The 18,905-nt window shown below is 53.1% G+C and overlaps 8 protein-coding genes across 8 annotated transcripts; 5 read left to right on the top strand and 3 right to left on the bottom strand.

The window, feature by feature from the left end:
- Window positions 1-289: 289 nt before the first annotated feature.
- On the top strand, window positions 290-601 carry QC762_0076770 (uncharacterized protein; the record flags this gene model as incomplete). Its single annotated transcript, XM_062883829.1, has 1 exon — window positions 290-601. The coding sequence occupies one exon, from the start codon at window positions 290-292 to the stop codon at window positions 599-601; it is 312 nt and encodes a 103-aa protein (XP_062741759.1).
- A 1,832-nt stretch (window positions 602-2,433) lies between these two features.
- Window positions 2,434-4,280, bottom strand: QC762_0076760 (uncharacterized protein; the record flags this gene model as incomplete). Its single annotated transcript, XM_062883828.1, has 2 exons — window positions 2,434-3,492; window positions 3,548-4,280. The coding sequence occupies 2 exons, from the start codon at window positions 4,278-4,280 to the stop codon at window positions 3,020-3,022; spliced, it is 1,206 nt and encodes a 401-aa protein (XP_062741758.1). The 3' UTR covers window positions 2,434-3,019.
- A 297-nt stretch (window positions 4,281-4,577) lies between these two features.
- Window positions 4,578-8,200, bottom strand: RIM20 (pH-response regulator protein palA/rim20; the record flags this gene model as incomplete). Its single annotated transcript, XM_062890455.1, has 4 exons — window positions 7,351-8,200; window positions 7,055-7,295; window positions 5,032-6,992; window positions 4,578-4,971 (listed from the first exon to the last, which is right to left on the bottom strand). Exons 1-4 carry the CDS (start codon window positions 7,356-7,358, stop codon window positions 4,578-4,580), a joined length of 2,604 nt encoding a protein of 867 aa, XP_062741757.1. The 5' UTR covers window positions 7,359-8,200.
- QC762_0076740 (uncharacterized protein) lies at window positions 7,673-8,583 on the top strand (the record flags this gene model as incomplete). Its single annotated transcript, XM_062883827.1, has 2 exons — window positions 7,673-8,217; window positions 8,272-8,583. Exons 1-2 carry the CDS (start codon window positions 8,113-8,115, stop codon window positions 8,581-8,583), a joined length of 417 nt encoding a protein of 138 aa, XP_062741756.1. The 5' UTR covers window positions 7,673-8,112.
- Window positions 8,584-10,488: 1,905 nt separating this feature from the next.
- On the top strand, window positions 10,489-12,481 carry QC762_500140 (uncharacterized protein; the record flags this gene model as incomplete). The annotated part of the gene is made up of 3 exons (XM_062890456.1): window positions 10,489-10,873; window positions 10,932-11,739; window positions 11,798-12,481. The coding sequence occupies 3 exons, from the start codon at window positions 10,489-10,491 to the stop codon at window positions 12,204-12,206; spliced, it is 1,602 nt and encodes a 533-aa protein (XP_062741755.1). The 3' UTR covers window positions 12,207-12,481.
- A 1,997-nt stretch (window positions 12,482-14,478) lies between these two features.
- QC762_500150 (uncharacterized protein) lies at window positions 14,479-15,978 on the top strand (the record flags this gene model as incomplete). The annotated part of the gene is made up of 1 exon (XM_062890457.1): window positions 14,479-15,978. One exon carries the CDS (start codon window positions 14,479-14,481, stop codon window positions 15,976-15,978), a length of 1,500 nt encoding a protein of 499 aa, XP_062741754.1.
- Window positions 15,979-16,177: 199 nt separating this feature from the next.
- On the bottom strand, window positions 16,178-18,728 carry QC762_0076700 (uncharacterized protein). The gene is made up of 4 exons (XM_062883825.1): window positions 18,238-18,728; window positions 17,078-18,181; window positions 16,866-17,029; window positions 16,178-16,816 (listed from the first exon to the last, which is right to left on the bottom strand). Exons 1-4 carry the CDS (start codon window positions 18,340-18,342, stop codon window positions 16,312-16,314), a joined length of 1,878 nt encoding a protein of 625 aa, XP_062741752.1. The 5' UTR covers window positions 18,343-18,728; the 3' UTR covers window positions 16,178-16,311.
- On the top strand, window positions 16,655-17,059 carry QC762_0076710 (uncharacterized protein; the record flags this gene model as incomplete). The annotated part of the gene is made up of 2 exons (XM_062883826.1): window positions 16,655-16,705; window positions 16,877-17,059. The coding sequence occupies 2 exons, from the start codon at window positions 16,655-16,657 to the stop codon at window positions 17,057-17,059; spliced, it is 234 nt and encodes a 77-aa protein (XP_062741753.1).
- Window positions 18,729-18,905: the final 177 nt, after the last annotated feature.

Raw genomic sequence — 18,905 nt, 5'->3', positions numbered from 1 at the left:
CATCTAGAGGCGGCACAGCTGTGCTACCTATGAATCATAGCCACGAGATCAGGCTACCGTCTGGACACTAGGATTGGCCTGTTCGGTTTCGAGCGCTGGGCATGACGCGTTACTCGCATCCTGCAAAAACGTATTCTCCCAATCTTATCCCTACTGGAAAGATAGAAATAACGATTCTGGCTTCTCCTGTTTTGATCGTTCAACCTGGAGAAACGCCAAGTCCAAGAGTGATTACTACAACCTTATTAGCACCTAGACATCATCGAAACAGTGATACCTTTCCCACATCATGTCACAAACACAACGAGACGTTTTCCTCTACAGGCGACCCATCAGTAGCTTTGCCAAAATCCCCCTCCTCAACAAATGGCGCAAAGCTACCATCAACCATTGGACAGTTTGCGTGGGCGACACATGCTACGAAGTCGCCGCCACACCCGACGATCCAAGCGGACTATCGCACAACCTGCGCATCAAGCCCAGGTCAGAATGGATTGAGGAAATGCAAAAGAAAGCGCTTGAATATGAGCCTATTAATTTGGGGGAATGCAAGACGACATGGCCGGATGACAAGATTGAAGAATGCGGCAAGTATACCTGACCCCGTCTCCTTCCTGGTACCTATTGCTCATCGATTTTCACCCATTCTTAGCAAACGATATATGGAAGGAGCTTTTTGAAAAGACATACCAAAACTTTTTATGGAACTGCCAAGAATTTGCCCTCTGGCATCTGCGGTGCATAGTAGACAATTTGAGCGAAAATGAGATCTCGGATCGCTGGGAGAGCTGGAATCCGGATGCTATGATACCGGCAATCCTGATGGGTGGAGGGCCCGGTTTTGCGGCAGGTATGGCGACGGGTGCGGCGGCAGGTACAGCAGTTGTAGATATGGCTGTCACCGGAGGCGTCATCACATTGACGGTGGGAGCGGCTGCCTTGGGATCATATCTTCAGGGTAAACACAAAAGGCATAAAAATGGCAAGGAGTTGGTGAAAAGGTGGCATGCCAGAATGAATACCAGGCCCAGAAGCTCATGGCGCCGCCTGTGGGATGCATTCTAATTGGCGGCAATGGTAAAGGTATGCAAAAGGGTGTGGTAGTTCGCAACGAAATCCTATGTAGCCTTTGTTTCCTCAAATCCACACAAGTCCTTGTTTTCCCACTCCTCCCACCACCCTTGGGGAAACCGTGGCCAATGGTTTGATACAACGCAACTTCGTTCTTGTTGCCCCTTGACCTACGGACAGGAAGGGTCAGACACTTGACGTTGGGGTACAGGGCACCCAAGCCTTCAATTTCACGCGCCGGAATCAGCAAACTGGCGACGGCCTTGAACATGCCATTATATCGCCTGTTTTGAAAGCATAAGGACTCCATGTATGGAAACACTGTTCCATGGTGGTTCTCCCCTACAAATGAGGCGATTGACCAATCCTATACGCGTACCTGTAATTGCTTGATGCTTGGATGAGCGCGGATGAAGTGCTTGACTTGGGCATGGTTACTTCGGCCTCGAGCTAGTAGAGACAAGTCCACCACGAGCGTTGTCAGGGAAGGTAAACGAAGTTTTTCGGACAATTCAATCCTCTGTTCATTCGGGGGCCAATTGAGCTCGAGAGTCTTCAGAGCGCTAAGATCCAGTAGTTGACAGATTTCAACTGGTCCAGAGTCGAGAGAAGACCTAACCGTGAGCCACTTTATGGGCAGAGGAGGGGGCCGTCGATTTCCATTGCCGAGTTTCCCTACCAGCTGAACTCCGTTTCTGGATGAGCCGGGTATGAAAGAGCGGTGTGCATACACGAAAATCTCGCCCAGATTCGGGGCAAGTCCTCCGGTCTGCAGTATTTGTTTTGTGTCCTGATACTTGCCATCATCCATGATGGGGGATACCACATTTGTCATGAGGTCGGTGATGTATTTGACGTTGACCAAAAAAACGCCATAGAGGCAGGGAGATCGGATGATATTGTATTCGTGAGGATCCATAACGGGCGCGGTGGGAGTTGGGTCATATTCGTATGGACCATCATATCCAGCGCATACGCCTTGATCTACGCGATATTAGGCATCCATGACAGCTTCCAGCATCCGCAGCCGAAAGTGTGATGGTAAAGCCGTGTTACACGGCGTGATATCGCACTATTATTTTCGATGGCGTGCAGCAGACATGGTGGAAGCTCCTCGGCCGCCTTGTATATGAGGTCAGTGAGTCCTGGTAACTGGCTGATGGAGTTGGCCAAAGGACCCCAGTTCTAGTCTCACCGATCAGAGCTCTGCCAGGTATGAGGCGGTATGCCTTGTCGGCGCGATTGCCAGAGAGCAGTAGGGCTCTGAAAGTCGTCATCAAATCCATCCAAGAGACCTCGCCCAAAATATATCCTTGGGAGCGGGTTATCAGCCAAGTTCCAGTCAACAATAGTTGAACCAATGAGCACAAGGTCATGGACATGACGGAAGCCGTCATTCTGGCCTAGGAACTGGGAGCAATCTTGGGTCAGTTTCTCAAAACCTTCAGTCGTAACGGTCAAGGTCAGAATGCTGAGCGGACACGTATTGGCAACCGCCCGAAAATGTCGGTTGGTCAACGAGAGGGATACCGGACTATCCCGATGCTCCTCGTCCAAGATTTCGCAAGTACGGGTCTGCAGCTCAGTGGGGAGTTTTGCAAGAGCCATTATGAAGGACAAGCTGGTTGTGGAAGGTCGTCCTGTTCCTCTTGTTGAGGATGAAGTAGGCAGCCAGAAGTTGCTTATGGGGATATTAACGCGCTGGTGCAGGGAACATCAAACGGTGTCGTGGGCCGGAATTGAAGAAATGAGAGGGAGAGTGTCCGTCAATGAAAACAGTGTGGGAAATAGTCGACAAAAGAAAACCTTGCGTTGTGCGCGAACCAAAACCGCAAGCCCCGTTTACCCACCTTAGCCAAATTTTAACTCTCATAATACGCCATTCAGAGCTTATCAGCCACAACATCGAAGAGGCAATAATAAGCGTATGCAGTTCCACGCTTTATAGCTACTCAACCCTCACAACCACCTTCCCAAAGTGCGACCCACCGGCCAGATACTTCATCGCCTCAGCCGCCTCCTGAAACCCAAACACACGGTCCACCACCGGCCTGATCTGATGCTTCTCGTAAAACCGACACATCTCCTCAAACCTATCCCTTGGACCGTTGATGATCCCCTTCAGCGTGACCGTCCTCCGCAGCGCCAAAAGATTCAAATTAACCCTTGCCTCACCAGCCTTATCCTCCCGCCCAGACACATACCCGATGCACGAGATCAATCCCCCAAACGCAACGCAGTCAAGAGACTTGTACAGCGTCCCAGCACCCCCCGTCTCAAGAATAACATCCACCCCTTTATCGCCTGTGATCCTCATAACCTCTTTTTCCCAGTCCGGACTCGTCCGATAGTTGATAACATAATCCGCCCCAAGAGTCTTGGCCTTTTCAAGTTTCTCATCAGACGACGAGGTGATGATAGCTAACATCTCATCAGTAAACCCTATCCTCCTCAACATTTTGGACATCAAACTCACTTTTCATCCCCCCAGCCCTCGCAATCTGCAAACCCGCCACACTAACCCCCCCAGTCCCCTGCAGCAAAACCGTCTCTCCCTCCCCCTTCCTAACCCCCATCCCATGAATCGCCATCCAAGCCGTCACCCCCGCAATAGGCAGACAACTCGCCTCCTCATCCGTCAAATACCCCGGCGCCCTCACCAGCCCCTCGTTCTCAAAAACCCTGTAACCTTGCAAGCACCCATCCAACGGCTTCCCCAACCCAGTAGCCAAGTGCTCAGGGTAAACCTGACCGGTGAGATGGGACTGCAAAAACGTCGAGACAACCCTATCCCCTACCTTCCAGGGGCTGTTGTCGTCGCCGACAGAGACGACAGTGCCGCACATGTCTGACACAGGAACTAAGGGTTTCTTGGGGGTGCCGGGTTTGTCGTAGTAGTTGTATAGCCCGTTCACGACCTCGGTGTCGCGATAGTTGAGCGAGACAGCCGAGATTTTCACCAGCACTTCACCCTTGGCGGGGGTGGGCATAGGGATTGTTTCTTTGGTGAGGTTTTCGATGCCATCTTGGTTGGTGACCCAGCGGGTGACTTGGTTGGTGGCCATGGTTGAATATGTTGCTGCTGTTGTGTCGTTGGGCTTCTTCTTGTCACGGTGGAGTGATGTAATGCAAGTAATGAAGCCTAACCCGGGAGGAACAATCGGTTTATGTAGTTCTCGATCATCCCAGGCTCCATTTCCATGCATCATGCCAAGTCTGTCCACTTCACCAATGCTCGTCGATGATTACGTAGCTGACTTTTGGGTGAGTGGAACCAGATCATGTAACCAACACCATTGGTCAGCGATCGGGAACAAGGTATTCGGGGACTATCTCATTGTGACGGCGCTACGTTAGCCCGACAGTATGGCACAATTCCAGCTCCGATTAAAGGGATTATCACTTAACAACAGCGGTCGTAGTTTGATCTACCTATCCAAGCCAGGAAAAACACGTCCAAGGTTCTTTTGTACCACATGTCCCACTACCACACACTCCTCCGCAGATCAACCGAACCTAATCCCACTGTTAGGATCCCATGTCCCCCTCACAGGCCCCGAAGAGCTCCCACCACCCTGCTGCTGACCCTGTCCCGGACTACCCCCCGAGCCACCTGCACCTGCCTCAGAGAACTTGATGCCCATATTCGGCATCCAAGCCCCTTGCATCGAAGCAATAGGTGGCATCGGCTTAGGCTGCTGCTGTGGCACATTATCCGCCCAGCTCTGAATCTGCGCCTCAACATGAGGACTGTGAACAGCAGGCGCCCTAACAGGCTGCCGTTGCGGCGACTGCATGTAGTACGACGAGGGAGCCGGGGACTGGTACGCTTGCGGCGGAGGCGACTGGGGCTGGCTGGATCGCATACTAAGCGATGCTAGCGGTGGCATCGAGAGTTCACTGGAAGGGCTTGTCAGTAATAGTTCTTGAACGGTCAGGAGGAAAGAAAGGGCAACATACTCCTCCAACATCCTCGCTTCCTGTCTCCTTTCGTTCACCCAGCTGCGCGCCTGGTTGCGGAATTGCTCAACAATACGACTGAGGTCATTGTAGAACTTCCGCCCAACCTCGATATTACTAACAATCTCCTTGTACTTGTAGTAAGCATTATCCAATCTCTGCAGGGCCTTTTCCCGCTCCCGATTGCCGCTCTCGCCAATAACTTTCTTCTGCGACTCAAAGTCACGGTTGGCCCGCTGGATCTCGCTCATGATTTTCTCCTGATCGGCCTGTTCCTTCTCGAGAGCCTCAAGTTCAGACTCATAAAGACTGTCCAGGCGCTTGTCAAAGAAGTCCTCAAAGTGAGCTGGCACGATGGGAGTGTTGGGGTATGTCCTTTCAAGACGCGCCGCCTCAGCCATGATGTCGCCCTTAATGTCATCGGCCCGGCTCCTGGCACGAAGAGACTCGATCCGCTTCCTCCTCCTTGACTCCAGCCGTAATACGTCGTTGTATACTCCCCGCAGCCGTCCTATGGCTGGTTTGAGGAGTTCTGGGATCTCGGTTCTGCGACTGTTGGGGATGTAGTCCATCATACCACGGTCTGGGCCGGCGAGGATGGCGAGGGTTTCCTTGACCGCAGCAAACTTCTCTCGAACCACAGCATCACTAGACGTACTCGAAGCAAAGTATCCATCGATGTCACCTGCTTGGTTCCACAGCTTGGCCCCACCGTCATGACTGGGGTCAGCCCTCGACTCGGGCCTTGCCCACCTTTGTGTGCCATATTTGAGCCTCAAGGCGTGGTCTTCTTCTTCCTCGGCGGCCAGAAGAGCCTTTCCTTCTTCAAACACAGCCTTGTCACTGGCGCAAAGCTTCTCGACATCGGCGAAACCGCGCTGCAATTTGTTCAGCGCATCGGCTTGTCGAATCTCCTCGGCGTGCTGTACAAGGGTACTGGGTAAACCAAGCGGCTTCTCAAGAGCCTGCAATGACCCAGGCAAGTTTAAACTCGAAAGAATCTCGTGGAGCCTGTCTGTCATGGTTTCCAACTCGGCGATGATGTTGTTGTTGACAAGGCGATCTCTTCGCTCCTCATAGATGGACACAGCGACATGAACCGAGAACGGCACAAGTTTGGTGAACAGGGCAGGTCCAAATTCGGCATGATCCCCAAAATATTCGTAAGGCTTTGCGACCTGCGATGGAACACTCGCTACCGCCATGTTAGCACGCTCGAGGATCTTGAGCTCAGGTTTTGGCGGCACGATTTGCAGGTAGATGATGTCGTTGTCCTTTTCGGCCCTTTTCAAGTCCTCTTCAACGCGCTTCTTGAGGCCATGGAGATCGTCAACGACAGCCTTGCTAATGTAGCCGCCTTTGCACTCCTTAAGACCTTCAGTGACGCAGTTGACAGCGTCTTTCAGCCGAGCTACCTCCTCGCCGTATCGTTTCTTCTCCAAGCAATCACGAGCAGCGCGGTACTGGGCAGCGGCGGCAAAGTGGTGGTGCTTGGCGCTCATGTGGTGGATCCAGGCAGAGCTGATGGCTTCACTCTGCATGGCTGCCTCCACTGCCAAGTTGTAGAGGTCAGACACGCGAGCAGCCAGCTTGGCGATGGAAGCATCCTTGTATTGATCCATAACGGCCTTCTGCCAGAAACACTCTTGACTTTGGGCGAGGAAGAGCTGAGTCAATGCTTCCAACGTGGCCTCGTCCATATCGTCTGGTGGGTTGGCCATGCGCAATTCGGGGAGGACTTCCTTCTTCATATGGGATAGCACGCCGGCGGCCTGAGAGAAGAAGCTCGCAGCAGTCTTCAGCCCCTTGGTGTCACTTCGGTTCGACGATATCGCCAGTTGTGAATACAGAGCAGCGAGGTTGTAGAGAATGTTCAGGAGCTCGTATTGGAGATTGTTCTGTACGAGGGGGTGCTCGGTGTGGTAGCCCAGGGCCGGGTACCATGTAAAGTCGACGCCAATCTGGCCAAGAAAATAAATAGTCAGAAAATGCGTGGTCAAGGGAGGGATATCGTTGCACCCACATCAATTGGGAATTTCCCGCTCATCCAAACCAGTTGGGCGGCATAAGTTTGGAGTTTCCTGATACCGGTCGAGTGGGGTTCGCGCGTATTGACGGCATCGCGGCGGAGGGAGTCAATGACCTCGAGGTCATGACGGAACATGTCCGGGTGTTGGTCATACTTCTTGGAGATGTACTGTCGAAGCGAGGAGGAGAGCGAGAGTTGTACGGACTTTCGGAAGGGGAGCGACAGGATGTTGTTGCTGCCCCGCTGTCAGCCTGATGTCAATAACAAGTACCACGACAGTTGAGACTCACGTTGTCATGTTGACAGAATCCGTCTCGAGCAACCGCGCGAGACACTGTTCACTCTGCTGCAAAACTGAACGCGTGGTCCCGAAGCCGAGCAGTCCGTGTGCCTTCACCAGGTACGCGCGCAAGATGACATCAGGCGGGCTGTTGCACCAAATCTGTGTTTGGCGGGGTCATTTTGGAAGTGGTGATTAGGCACCAGAGAGGCAGCTGGGGCCAGCTGGTGGTGGCCTGGCGGGGCTCTCGGGGAAGCAGGGGTTCCAGGCCGTTCTTCCCGCTGAAACTGCTCCCGATCTCGGGATGCAACCTTCTCAATGCCGACTGGGAACACCAACGCAATGCCCTGCTTGCACTTGGTGGCTTCCGTCTTCGCCTGCGATCCGCCAAAACCACAGGGCCCAAGGACGGCCAATCCAGCCTGCAACGCCATTTCCAGCTTACGGAGTATCTTACTGCGGTATGCTCAGTAGCGCGAGCCTCTTCCATGTTCGGGAACACAAAGGAACACCATCGCTACACAAGGACGCCGTTTGGTTCTAAGCCCCACCCGCTTGGGGGTGGAATCATAATCCAACGTCTTCCATATCAGTCAACTTTTGCGGTGGTGGACAACAACTTTTCAGACCAACCAGATGCAGCTCCAATTGGCGTTTATCATGTCTCTACCCCGTGAACCCTCGGCTTGGCCTGCCTGGCCTTGTAGAGATTCCACGTCTGCTGGCTTTGGTGAACGGCTTGATTTTCGATGTCTACTCGTTGGTCGAATGAATGGGCCAGGCGATGGGCATATCAAGATTGTCTCAACCTCCAGACGGCCACGTAGCTGCATCATTGACTGCTGACGATGTTCTGCAGGACATTCAGAAGCTGAAAGTGAGAGCTCAACAACTTTCTCACGGCGTGGAACTGACGCTTAATACTTTACAGACAGATTCTCGGTTTTTGATGCGAGTCTCGGTCCCGACTTCAAAGCTGCCGTATCACAGCTCGCCCTTCCTTCTTCAAGCACATAAGAAGGCGATCAACATAGCAGACGCGGCGAAACACGCGTCTTGGATCCCGGCATCCCTTGCGTGCAGCAATCTGCTTGACCAGAATCAGCTCCCGACCTGGTTTCTTTTCCAGTGTGTTGGAGACAACCCGTTCCGATCCGAAGAAGCGCCGTCTAGTATGTTCCGCGCGAAGCCACGACACATCGATACCGATCCCAACCCAGGCCAGACGAGGCTCAGGGTCTGAGAGCTAAGGTACTGCCGTGATCATCGATGGAACCGAGATACCAAGTCCAAATCACGTGCTGAGCAAGGCAACATCACACGACAGAGCTCTTGATGATTCTAGTCTTTCGTACCCTTTTGCGAGAAGACACAAACTCTAGTCCGATGCTGACAATGGTGGTTCTGTGTGGCCTGCACACGGCATCTGGTTTGCAATGTTCCGATCCTGGTGTCTAAGATGGCAGCAGTGGTGCGACAGCGATCACAGCAGCTGTGGAGATGGTCTCACAATGATGCAGCCTTCAGCCTTTGTCACTATCAGACCAACCGAAAAGCCGCCGGCAACTCTTTCCCACCGCCGGCGGGCTACTCACGTCAAAAAGCAACATGCTTCCTCGCCAGTGTGGTGAGGGCAGCACCGGTATTGCTGTTGCTCTCGGGTCCGGAGTGAGCAGAATTATCCGAGTTTACGTGCAAAGCCATCAATGGCAGTGACGACTCCATCCGGTCGTTTATTCAGACACAGGCACCAGATTCGATGCAACAAAAAGTCGGAGGATTGTTGTCCCAAGAATCTGGTCGCCAACGCGCTCCCGTCTGACATGTTCTGCCTGGCCCACTGAAGAATGGTGTGGCTCTTCATTCGCTTGTCAAGCGATGCTGTGGCGGACATCCCCAAATAATGTCCTGTCACCATCTCCTCCACACACATGTGCCCAGCACCACCCCCTGCCAGTTTCCGGCCTTGTGGTGAGACAGAATTTCAACGGAAATGGAACCCACTGCATTCTGCCGCACTGGCATTGTAGCACTAATTGAGACGGCCACCTGCGCACAAACACACCGCATTGCTCGACGGTTCGCGCTGACAGGGCGGCTGCGGCGTTACGGTAGTGACATTACTAATATCGTCCAGATAGTCAACGGCTTGCTCACCTCCATCGCCCTCTTTTACTCCAACAGGATATGATGAGGCACAGTCCTTGATAGCTGGATCCTGGACCTCTTATTGGTGCCTCCCCGGCCGCTGTTGGCAGCGTACCAGGAAAGGGAATCCGGGTACAGGAGGGAATTTTGGTTTGTGGGGAGCGGGAAGTTCGTGCATCATGAACCTGAACGATGGGAACAAGGCAATTATTCTGCACATTTTCAAGCCGGTCTTGACTATTCTTGGGGCGCGAGCCTCTCCTTCGGAACGGATGTAAGTGGGCTAGACAGTGCAACATTTCCTGGCAGATAATAGGCTGAATCGCACATCTGTCTCCTAGGCACTTTGAGATAATATACTCCCCGAATAAGACCTAATTACGGCGCGGCAGAGCTACGGCCACATGCTCACCTCTGAAGCCCGCGGAATCCCACAGACCAGGATACGCACCAACAGCCTGTTCAAGATGCCCGCCGCCATCGCCCACTCTACGGACTCTCTCCACTGTCTGATCCAAACACGCAGCCGGAAGCGGTTGGGCCACCGAGCTTCCTGCGATAGTGTTGGCAGCTCTGGCGCCATATCGGCTGTGGTCCTGGGAAGCGAGATGTACGACGTTTCCGGGTGACAGACTTGACTTAATAGGGCAATGTCTCACACAGCAACGGACCGCCCTGTCTTCGGATCCCGGAAGGGAAAGAGCATTGGTATGAGACAGATATAACTTCCATCCGCCCATCCCACCTGCCCTGGCTTCCGTTGCTCTTGGCTCTTGCCTTTCAGAAAGGCGGAAAGCGCCCTGATCCTGTCAACCCCCCGCCCTTCTCAGCCCTGAGGTCGTTGAAGAGTCAGCGAAAGTGCAAAAGGGAAAGGACACATTCATCGTTGACCTTGACCCCTGGTTGATCTTGCACCTTGTTTCTGCAAATCATCGAACCATTCCACAGACACCTTCTCACCTTCCTTCCCGTGGATACCTGAAGAGGTAGCCAAGCCAAGATGGAGGGCCTCACGCTCATCTTGCTCTATCTCGCCATCCCCAGTCTGGTCTACTCGGCCATCCAGCAGATCCTGTCATGGAAGAAGAAAAAGTCGGTTACCACGGTGGCCAAGTTCCCCGGTCCCAAGCAGTATCCTTTTGTAGGCCGTATTCATGACCTCCCCCGGTTTTCCATGTGGTTGAAGTTCAAGGAGTGGGCCGACGAACATGGACCCATATTCCAGACCAGGGCAGTGGATCAGACGTTCATCATCGTGTCGGACGAGAAGATTGCGGAGGAGCTGTTGGTTAAGAGAGGGCACATCTACTCCGGTCGGCCTCAGATTCGATCTCTCATCAACCACAAGGAAGGAGTTGGATACTCTGCTTTGATGGACCGTCATGGTAAGACTTCTCTCTCACTGCTCCCATCGAATGCCACGAACTAATCTGTCGCCTTCAGACACATGGAAGACGCAGCGTAAGTGGGCACATGCCGCTATGGCCGAAGCATACAAGCACCACTTTTACGGCCACTGCGAAAAGGAAATGAAACGCTACCTCGGCCTTCTCCTCATCGATCCCGCCCGATTCCTCGACTACACGCGTGAGTACTGCGGCCGTGTCATGTCCCGACTCGCCTGGGATGACGCTACTCAGGGAAAGGCCAACGGTGATAGCGCCGACACTACCCTCCACTGCATGAGCGTCTCCGGTCCCATCACCAACACCGTCACGCCGCTCTGGCACCTGCCCTCGTTCATGAACCCATGGTACAACTTTGAGATCAAGCGCGAGAAGGAACAGCGGGCCTGGTGGCTTAATAACTTCCGCCTGGCCAAGGACAGGATGCTCAAGGGCACACTCCCTAACGACACGTGGGCCTACCGGTATTTTGAGCAATTGAAGAGGGAAGGGAACGAGAGTCTGGATCAGGAAGAGGAGCAGGAGATCTTTGCGAGCTGCATGATTGGGTTTGTGAACCTAGTCGGTGTAGTGACGATTAGTGGACCGCTAAAGTTTTTCTTAATGGCCATGGCGCTGCATCCGGAGTGGCAGAGGAAGGCGCAGGAGGAGATTGACAGGGTCTGCGGGGACAGGATGCCCACTATGAAAGACTTTCCTGACTTGCCGACTGTGAGGGCGTGTTTGAAGGAGACGGTGAGGTGGAGGTCGGGGGTTCCGCTTGGTGTTCCTCATCAGGCTGAGCGGGATGATGTTTTTAGGGGGGTTCCCATCAAGAAGGGGACCATTATTCTCGCTTGCGAGTGGTATGTATCTTTCTCTGCGGATCCATCTTCACATGAAATTGCTAACAATCTGGCACAGGAGCCTCAACCGCGTCCCCGAAAAGTACCCCGACGGCGACAACTTCCGCCCCGAGCGCTGGCTCGAGCCCGGGTGGCCCACGTATCAAGAACCTCTTACCAGGTACCCCAACTTCCGCGAGGGGCAGGCCATGCACAGCTTCGGCTGGGGTCGACGCACCTGCCTCGGGCAGAATATTGTCGATGACGAGATGTTTATCTTTGGAGCTTCGTATCTCTGGGCGTTCAAATCTGCTCCCAAGATTTGCCCGCGCACGGGAGTACCAGTGCCAATTGACACGCAGGCGACAAACAGCCATGTTATTTTGGAGCCGTTGCCGTATCATTTGAGCTTCAAGGTGAGGAGTGAGGAGAGGGCGAAGCTGATCTTGTCGAATTATCAGGAGGTCATGGGGGAGTTGAAGGTGTAATGGGGGAGGTGCAGAAGAGGAGGGCAATGGAACAGAGCACACATTAGCAATAGAGTGTATGTAATTTCTGCTTTGGTCAGGAAGGGCGAAGGGTGAATGCTGGGGTCATGTAGCCGTCAATATCTTTGGTGGGGAGAGGGAAGGCTGGATTACTACTACCATTTTTTAGTCTTTGTTTTCTTTTGTTACCAGTATCATTATTAGCTAGGGCACTGTTTTTACTCGGGAGAAAAATGTTTCAAGAATTTTGCGAAGAAATGAAATGTATGAAGAAAGAAGTGAGGTTGAGAACATGGTGTGGTGATCCGGAGTCAGGGGCCCGGATCAACAATGGTGTGGTTACAGTGGCGCCTTTTGGCATGTTGCACAGCAGATTCTGGCCAGGAAACCCCCCCTCTTTGTGGAAGAAACAGAAACACTTTTCTGGACCTGCCTGCCTTGTGATGAACGGGCATTATGCTAGGTTTGACTATGGACAATGTACAATAACTAAGGCGGAGAAAGGCTTGCCTGAAAACAATGCAGCAAATTGTGAGCTTACTGTAGCGTCTGGCATGATTTTTCGGTATTAACGCCACTTGGGCACCGGGCACGATGGAACAATTAGGTTTTTGGGGGAGGTTTGATTGGTGTTGCAGTCGGTAGTTGGGCAGCTCACTTCGGGGGGAATAGGGAGTTGTAGGTTTGGTAATCCCGGCCGGAGATGTAATATTGTTTGTGAGGGGGGAGGGGTGGGAGTCAGTTTGGTGGCTTACTGCTCGGAGGTAATCAGTCGAGTTACACCAGGGCGCCACGCCGGGAGTGCGGCTACATGGCTTGATTTATGACCAGCGCTAGGCTGGCTCACATTGAAGTGTGTTTTGGCTTTGGGGGTGCAACTAGGTAGGTAGGTTCCGGTTAGGGACCGCTGCTTAGTGTGGTTTGACTTCAGGGTTATTTGACAACACATGGAAAGCGGAAGATAACAGAATATAGAGTAGTATCCAAACCGGACCTTGGCAAGTTGGCTCCCACGGGCTGCCCCAACTACGCGACATGATACATCCGGCCCGCGCATGCAAAAACATAGTGTTCAACCGGCAAAATATACCTCGTGCGTGTAAGCGAGGCAAGGCCGGAGAAGGGAACGGGGTGCCTGATCCATGGCGTTGGGATTGACTTGTTGCCGTGTTTGAGAGCCGCCGCGGATTGAGCCATTATGGGGTGATGGCGGGCAGCCTTTGGGTGTGGATGACGATTTAGGGGCTGTGTCGACTGAATGCTCGAAAGGGAAGGCAGTTCGTGGGTTGATGCATCTGGAGGAGTAGGTGGACGGAAAGACGGGCCGTCGTATGTTGGAGTATTTGCAACAGAAGATAATCCCTGGTAACGTCTTGGATTTGATTGTGATTAGGCCGGTGGTTGCCTTTCCCAACTTGTAAAAAAAGAAAAAGGGGCAGCGCAAGGCCGATAATAGCTATTGTTGACCACTGCGCAAGTAATGTCGGTGCCATGTTGTGGTGTAGGTAAGCCATGGATAAGTTCTTCGTCTTGAGGTGGACAATGCTCGCACTTATAACATGCCGGAAACAAGCGTGTCGTCAAAGTCTGCCGCTTTGTGGGGGCCCGAGACTCTGTGGAATGGGTGGCAACAAAGAAAGTCGAACCAGGCACCATAAGGTGAGCTTTGAACAGGAGGGATAATCCAACGGATATCTTCAACCACGTAAACCTCGTCCCAAATAGAACCACTTCATCCAGAAACACACTCCACGGGCCATCACACCTTTGACCCAACGACAAGATCCCCAGAATACTCTAAGCCCGCGAGCCACACAGTACACAACAGCCCGGGACTCCCCCATGATCCCCCATCATGACGGGAAAACAACCAGCACCACCCCTCCCATTCACGCCGCTCTCGGAGTTGTACCCTGATAGCGAACCACAAAGCAAGAAGCCAAGAGTTGACACCACACAGTATACAAGGTCGAATCGAAGGGCTCGGGCTTTCCCCAGAATACAACCGCCAACAACCACATCGCAAAGCTCCTCACGGTCGCTTTCATCAAATGCTGACACCAATGATCCAATCGATGTACCATGGTGGGATCCCAAAGTCACGGAGAGCTCTGCGTCCTCCAGCGGCAGGGCCTCTGTTGAACAGACGACGACTCGGTCCATCAAAGGCCGTCCCAACCCATCGAAAAAGTATAAATCAGCTCGTAAGACGTCACGGATTGGTTAGGATAGTCCCACAGAGGAAGAAAGAATTGATGATCATGATCCGAAGATGAGCGAGGATTTCCTTCCGTTTGGTCCACCATGGCCACCAAACGAGACAAGAGACAGGGGGGAAAGCCCACCGAAGCCAAAGGATAAGGCGGACCGAGGAAACGTGGTCCCTGGAATCTCGCCCATGCAGAGTATGATCAAGATGATAGCTGCAGGCGACTACATTCCGTTTTCTCCAGACAGCCCTGTAGCAACTAGACAGCAGCAGGAAGTTTTCCCGCAAGGGCCACGACGTTCCTCTGTCGTCCCCTTAAACCTGAGAACTCGAATAGGGAATCAGAGCCCTTTCGGGTTTGATCGGGTAAATGATCCGCCGCCAACAGTCGCTGCAGAAGCGCAGGCGGAGACATACCAGGCAGTGGAGGAGGTGTCGATCCCAAACCTTGGTGCTGAACGTCCGCAAACTAAAGCAGACTCGACACTATGGAACCCGGTCTTATTGGGGGCCAGAGATGAGCGAAAGGATGGAAATCGAGTATGGCCGGCAAGAAAAGGAGGGATCTACTGCGATACGTGCTTTCGTGACGAGTGCATCCGGTGGATTCGAGCTCGGGACAAAGCCCTGAGTGTATCTCGATTGCTCGGGGTTGATGGGGAGCCAGAGGGCATGAATCCCATCGAGTCTGTCATATTCCCGGCTCAGATAAAACACCGCGCAAAAAAGCTGTTTTGTCGCACTCCACCTGACGTTCTCGGTCTCGCTCTACTTCGATATTTGGCCCAAACGCGTATTGAGGCTCTGGGAGAGGACACGCAGGATGAGGTGACTGGGACACTGGACTCTTTGCGTCAAGACATTCGTCTGTCGAAAGGCCGGTTAAAGCGACTTGAGAGGCAGTGTCGGACTTTGGTGGAGACTTGTGTGGTTTCCGAATCCGGCCAAAAGAAGATCATTCCAGAAGGCGTTGTGTGGCTGTGGGAGTTTGACGCTATGTTGCAGGACGTGAATAAGAGGTCGTCGAATGAAACACCCCTGGACATGTCTTTTGCGACAACTTTAACAAACAGAGCCCATGAGGCAGCGATCGATGAATTGTGGAACATGGCTGTTGCGCATATCAATGTGAAGGACTCAATGGTTCATCGGACGAAGACTGAATTGCTGAGGTTGATTGGAACAGCCATGGCCCAGGCAGCGACGAAGTCTAAACAAGAGAATCGAGGTAGAGTAGGAGAACCACTCCCATGTCAATACTGTGCCCAGTCAGAGTCTGTTAACTCCAGAACCGCTCGGAACTCAAATGGTCGAGCTGTCAAAGTAAAACCGTGGATCGAACCACTGGTCTGGTCAGGCGAGATGAGTGAGGAGACTGCATCGAGTGCCAGTGCCGAAGAGTTCTTGCGTCTTGTCGAGTCGAGAGGCGCGGTGATGGCGGAGGTATCAGGCATCAAATTTCTGGTGGACTCGACCGGCGGCAAAAGGCGGATTGTGCTGGTGGAAATGGCGAGTGTGCTTGATGACATGTGGAAGGAGCGGCAGGAAGACAAGAGATTTTAGCTCAATCCCTGCTATTGCTGCCCATGAAAGAGAGTCGTTACGATGGAGATCTGAAAACCCGCCATATATGTAAAAAAAACCAAACAAAAAAAAAAAAATAGAGAAAAGAATATCTATTGCTGTTTCATAAGAGCATGAGGAAGACCGACCTTTCAGTCGCTGATAAGATCCCGTTCGATGATTGGCTGATCGCTTGGCTCTTGGCGTTCCTGGCTCTGACTTCACCTCTCTAACTTTTCGATCAAACATGCCACAGAGCATCCCAAAGAAATCGTGCATTGGACCTCCCATAACTCCCAATTCTCAAATTAGACTACTTTTATTTTGATTCATTTACGTGCGCGGCTGCAATCCCTGACTCGGTAAACTCGGCCATGGCGGCATTCCCTGGCTCCCTGGCAACTCCGGCATCATGCCCCATGGAGGCACTTGCGCACCTGAAGTCGCACTCCTCGGTGGACTTGGCAGGTTTTTGAGGTGCTCCAAATGAATATCATCATCTCTCAAAGGCCTTGAGGGCGCCGGGGGCAGCGATGGGGCGACGAGCCTTCCGAACGGCCGCCCCTCAGGATCCAAATCACCGCGCCATTGCTGTTGAACCACGGCTTGGAAGTTGTCCTCCAACCTGTTCGAGTCGCTATACACCCCTGTTTGGCTCCAAGAAGACTTCCCAAACATGAAGGCGACCATCTTCATCAGGTACAAAATTCCAAGTGTCATGAAAAAGGTATATCCCATGCCCGCCGAGACATCGGCGAGCTGGTAGCCCACACGTTGCGCAGTGCTGTACTCGGGGTGCGGGATGGTCGAATGACCATCAAGGCCAATTGTTGTTGAGCTAGGAGAGGTCAGTATCAACTTGAGCACCTTTGAAGGCAGATGCTTACTCGACAAAAAGAGCAGTGAGAACCATGCCGACAACACCGCCGCCGGCGTGCACGGCAAAGATTTGCAAAGGGTCATGTCGAAGGAATATTTCGGCTTCTTTTTTCAGGAAGTTGACGCAAAGGGCACCAACAACACCAAACACTGGAGCGCTCCAGACGGGAACCTGAACTTGTTAGACACAGGGCACACTTGAAGCGTCAGGCGAACTCACATAACCCGCTGCCGGCGTGATTGCCACCAGTCCTGCAATGGCACCATCGCAAAAGAAGAACACCGAAATACGATCGAAGGCCTGTCTTGCCATAGCACGATTTCTGGCAGCTTCGTCCCGGGGATCGCCACCTTCCAGCTCAACATCGGTTTCCGGCACGCCCTTCATCAGCCAAATCCAGAGCATCCCGGTGACACCGCCAGCACAAGCCGAGATATGGGTGGCAGTCCATGCCGAGACCGCCCGCAAATTTCCACCCAAAGCGGAACCGCCATTGAAGCCAGCCCAACCAAACCAGAGAAATGCCGTTCCAAGCACAACGAAGTTGATATTGTACGGGAAGCTTTCCACGCCCTGTTCTGATAGCTCCTCGTTTGGCGCGTCCTCTCCTTCCGGGACTCTGAGGTGTCCACATGTAAACAACAAGATGACAATTCTCAGGATGCTCCACACACCATACGCGAGATGTTGAACTCGTCGCCAAACCTTGTGGCCAGCGTCGATGAGGAAGTCGAGCAGGTTGCCCCTCGATTCAATGGAGCAAAAGACAGCAAAAGCAGCCACCGTCGTTCCGCTGACGATATGGACCGGCGTTCCACCAGCAAAGTCCAAACTCCCAAGTTCCCTCAGCCACCCCTTGCTGCTCCATGTCCATCTCGCAACAGGGTCATAGACAAGTAACGACCAAAGACTGATGAAGATGATGAAGCGCCTCGGCCGTGTTCGGTGCATGGTTCCACCACAGACCACGGCGGCGGTGAATGCAGCAAACATACCCTCATATAATGCAAACACCAGCTCTGGAATAACGGCAGACTCGTCGGGTCCATCTCCCACCACAACAGGCCGCCCTGCCACATCTCGCAGTCCACCAGCTCGGTTCTCTCCGCCCCACCAGTTCGAGGGCAGCATGGAGTCGGTGAAGGTGACAAGATAGCCCCAGAGTGCCCACTGAAGGCCAACGAAAGCAGCCGTGATCAGAGGAAGTCGAAATAGTGTTAACGCGAACGAACGATTGCCAAGGCCGGAATATATGAGAGATAGGGATGGTATCATGATAAAGACCAAGGCTGATGAGATCATAATCCAGACAAGGTCGAATCCCTATGGACAAGGTGTCAGAACTGAGCCGAACTGCTGGGAATGGGCATCTAGATTACCTGGTAGTACTTCTCGGGATGCCGAAGCACGTCGGCATAGTCGACGGCGGAGGCCGGAGCCGCTGTCGCCATGGCCGAAAGCTCTGCGACTGTGACTGTCACCATCTCTCAGCACCGGGACCTTCAACGTGTTGTGGAGAGGAAATGGCGACGGGCCGCGGGCAGCATTTGGACTTTGGACGCCCTCTTTGTTGGATACATAAATCGCGGGCAGATCCGACAGGGCATTCTGTAAGCTGGACTGTGCCGTCATCCTTCTCGGGGTCAGCTCTCGGCGCTATTCTAGAAGCGGTTCCTGGAATCGTCTGGAGAAGTCGTGCAGGCCGGGGGACATGCGAGCTGCGGCGCGGGCGCGGTCTAGCAGCGGCACAGTTCTCAATATACTGCGGCGCGACCAGGGTAGCGTCCAACGACAGCCGCCGGCGTTATCTTTGACGCTGTCGGCGCCTGTTGAAGGAAGGACAAATGCCATTCTTATCTGTGACACGGTGTTTACCAAGTTACAACCCCCGTGCCGAGCCATACGCCCGCCGCAGACGCGGGGCTGGATGCCAACTGGGGCATGATTGCCAACCTGGAGTTTGGGTCGTTGGACACCCATGTGCGACAGTGGTTGCACACAACGGCCACAGCAATGAAAAGCTTGTACAGCTGCCTCTCTGGGGACT

The sequence above is a fragment of the Podospora pseudocomata genome, chromosome 5 (assembly GCF_035222375.1).
Source record: "Podospora pseudocomata strain CBS 415.72m chromosome 5, whole genome shotgun sequence".
NCBI lineage: Eukaryota > Fungi > Ascomycota > Sordariomycetes > Sordariales > Podosporaceae > Podospora > Podospora pseudocomata.
Note: the sequence above shows the minus strand (reverse complement) of the source record. Positions and strands in the feature narration are given on the sequence as shown.

What these genes read in the sequence shown, in the direction of transcription:
- QC762_0076700 (XM_062883825.1), bottom strand. Translation starts at nt 18,342, where the DNA reads ATGGTGACAGTCACAGTCGCAGAGCTTTCGGCCATGGCGACAGCGGCT. An exon ending in ATCCCGAGAAGTACTACCAG is followed by an intron (nt 18,182 to 18,237) that starts GTAATCTAGATG and finishes CCTTGTCCATAG; the next exon opens with GGATTCGACCTTGTCTGGAT. An exon ending in TCACGCCGGCAGCGGGTTAT is followed by an intron (nt 17,030 to 17,077) that starts GTGAGTTCGCCT and finishes TAACAAGTTCAG; the next exon opens with GTTCCCGTCTGGAGCGCTCC.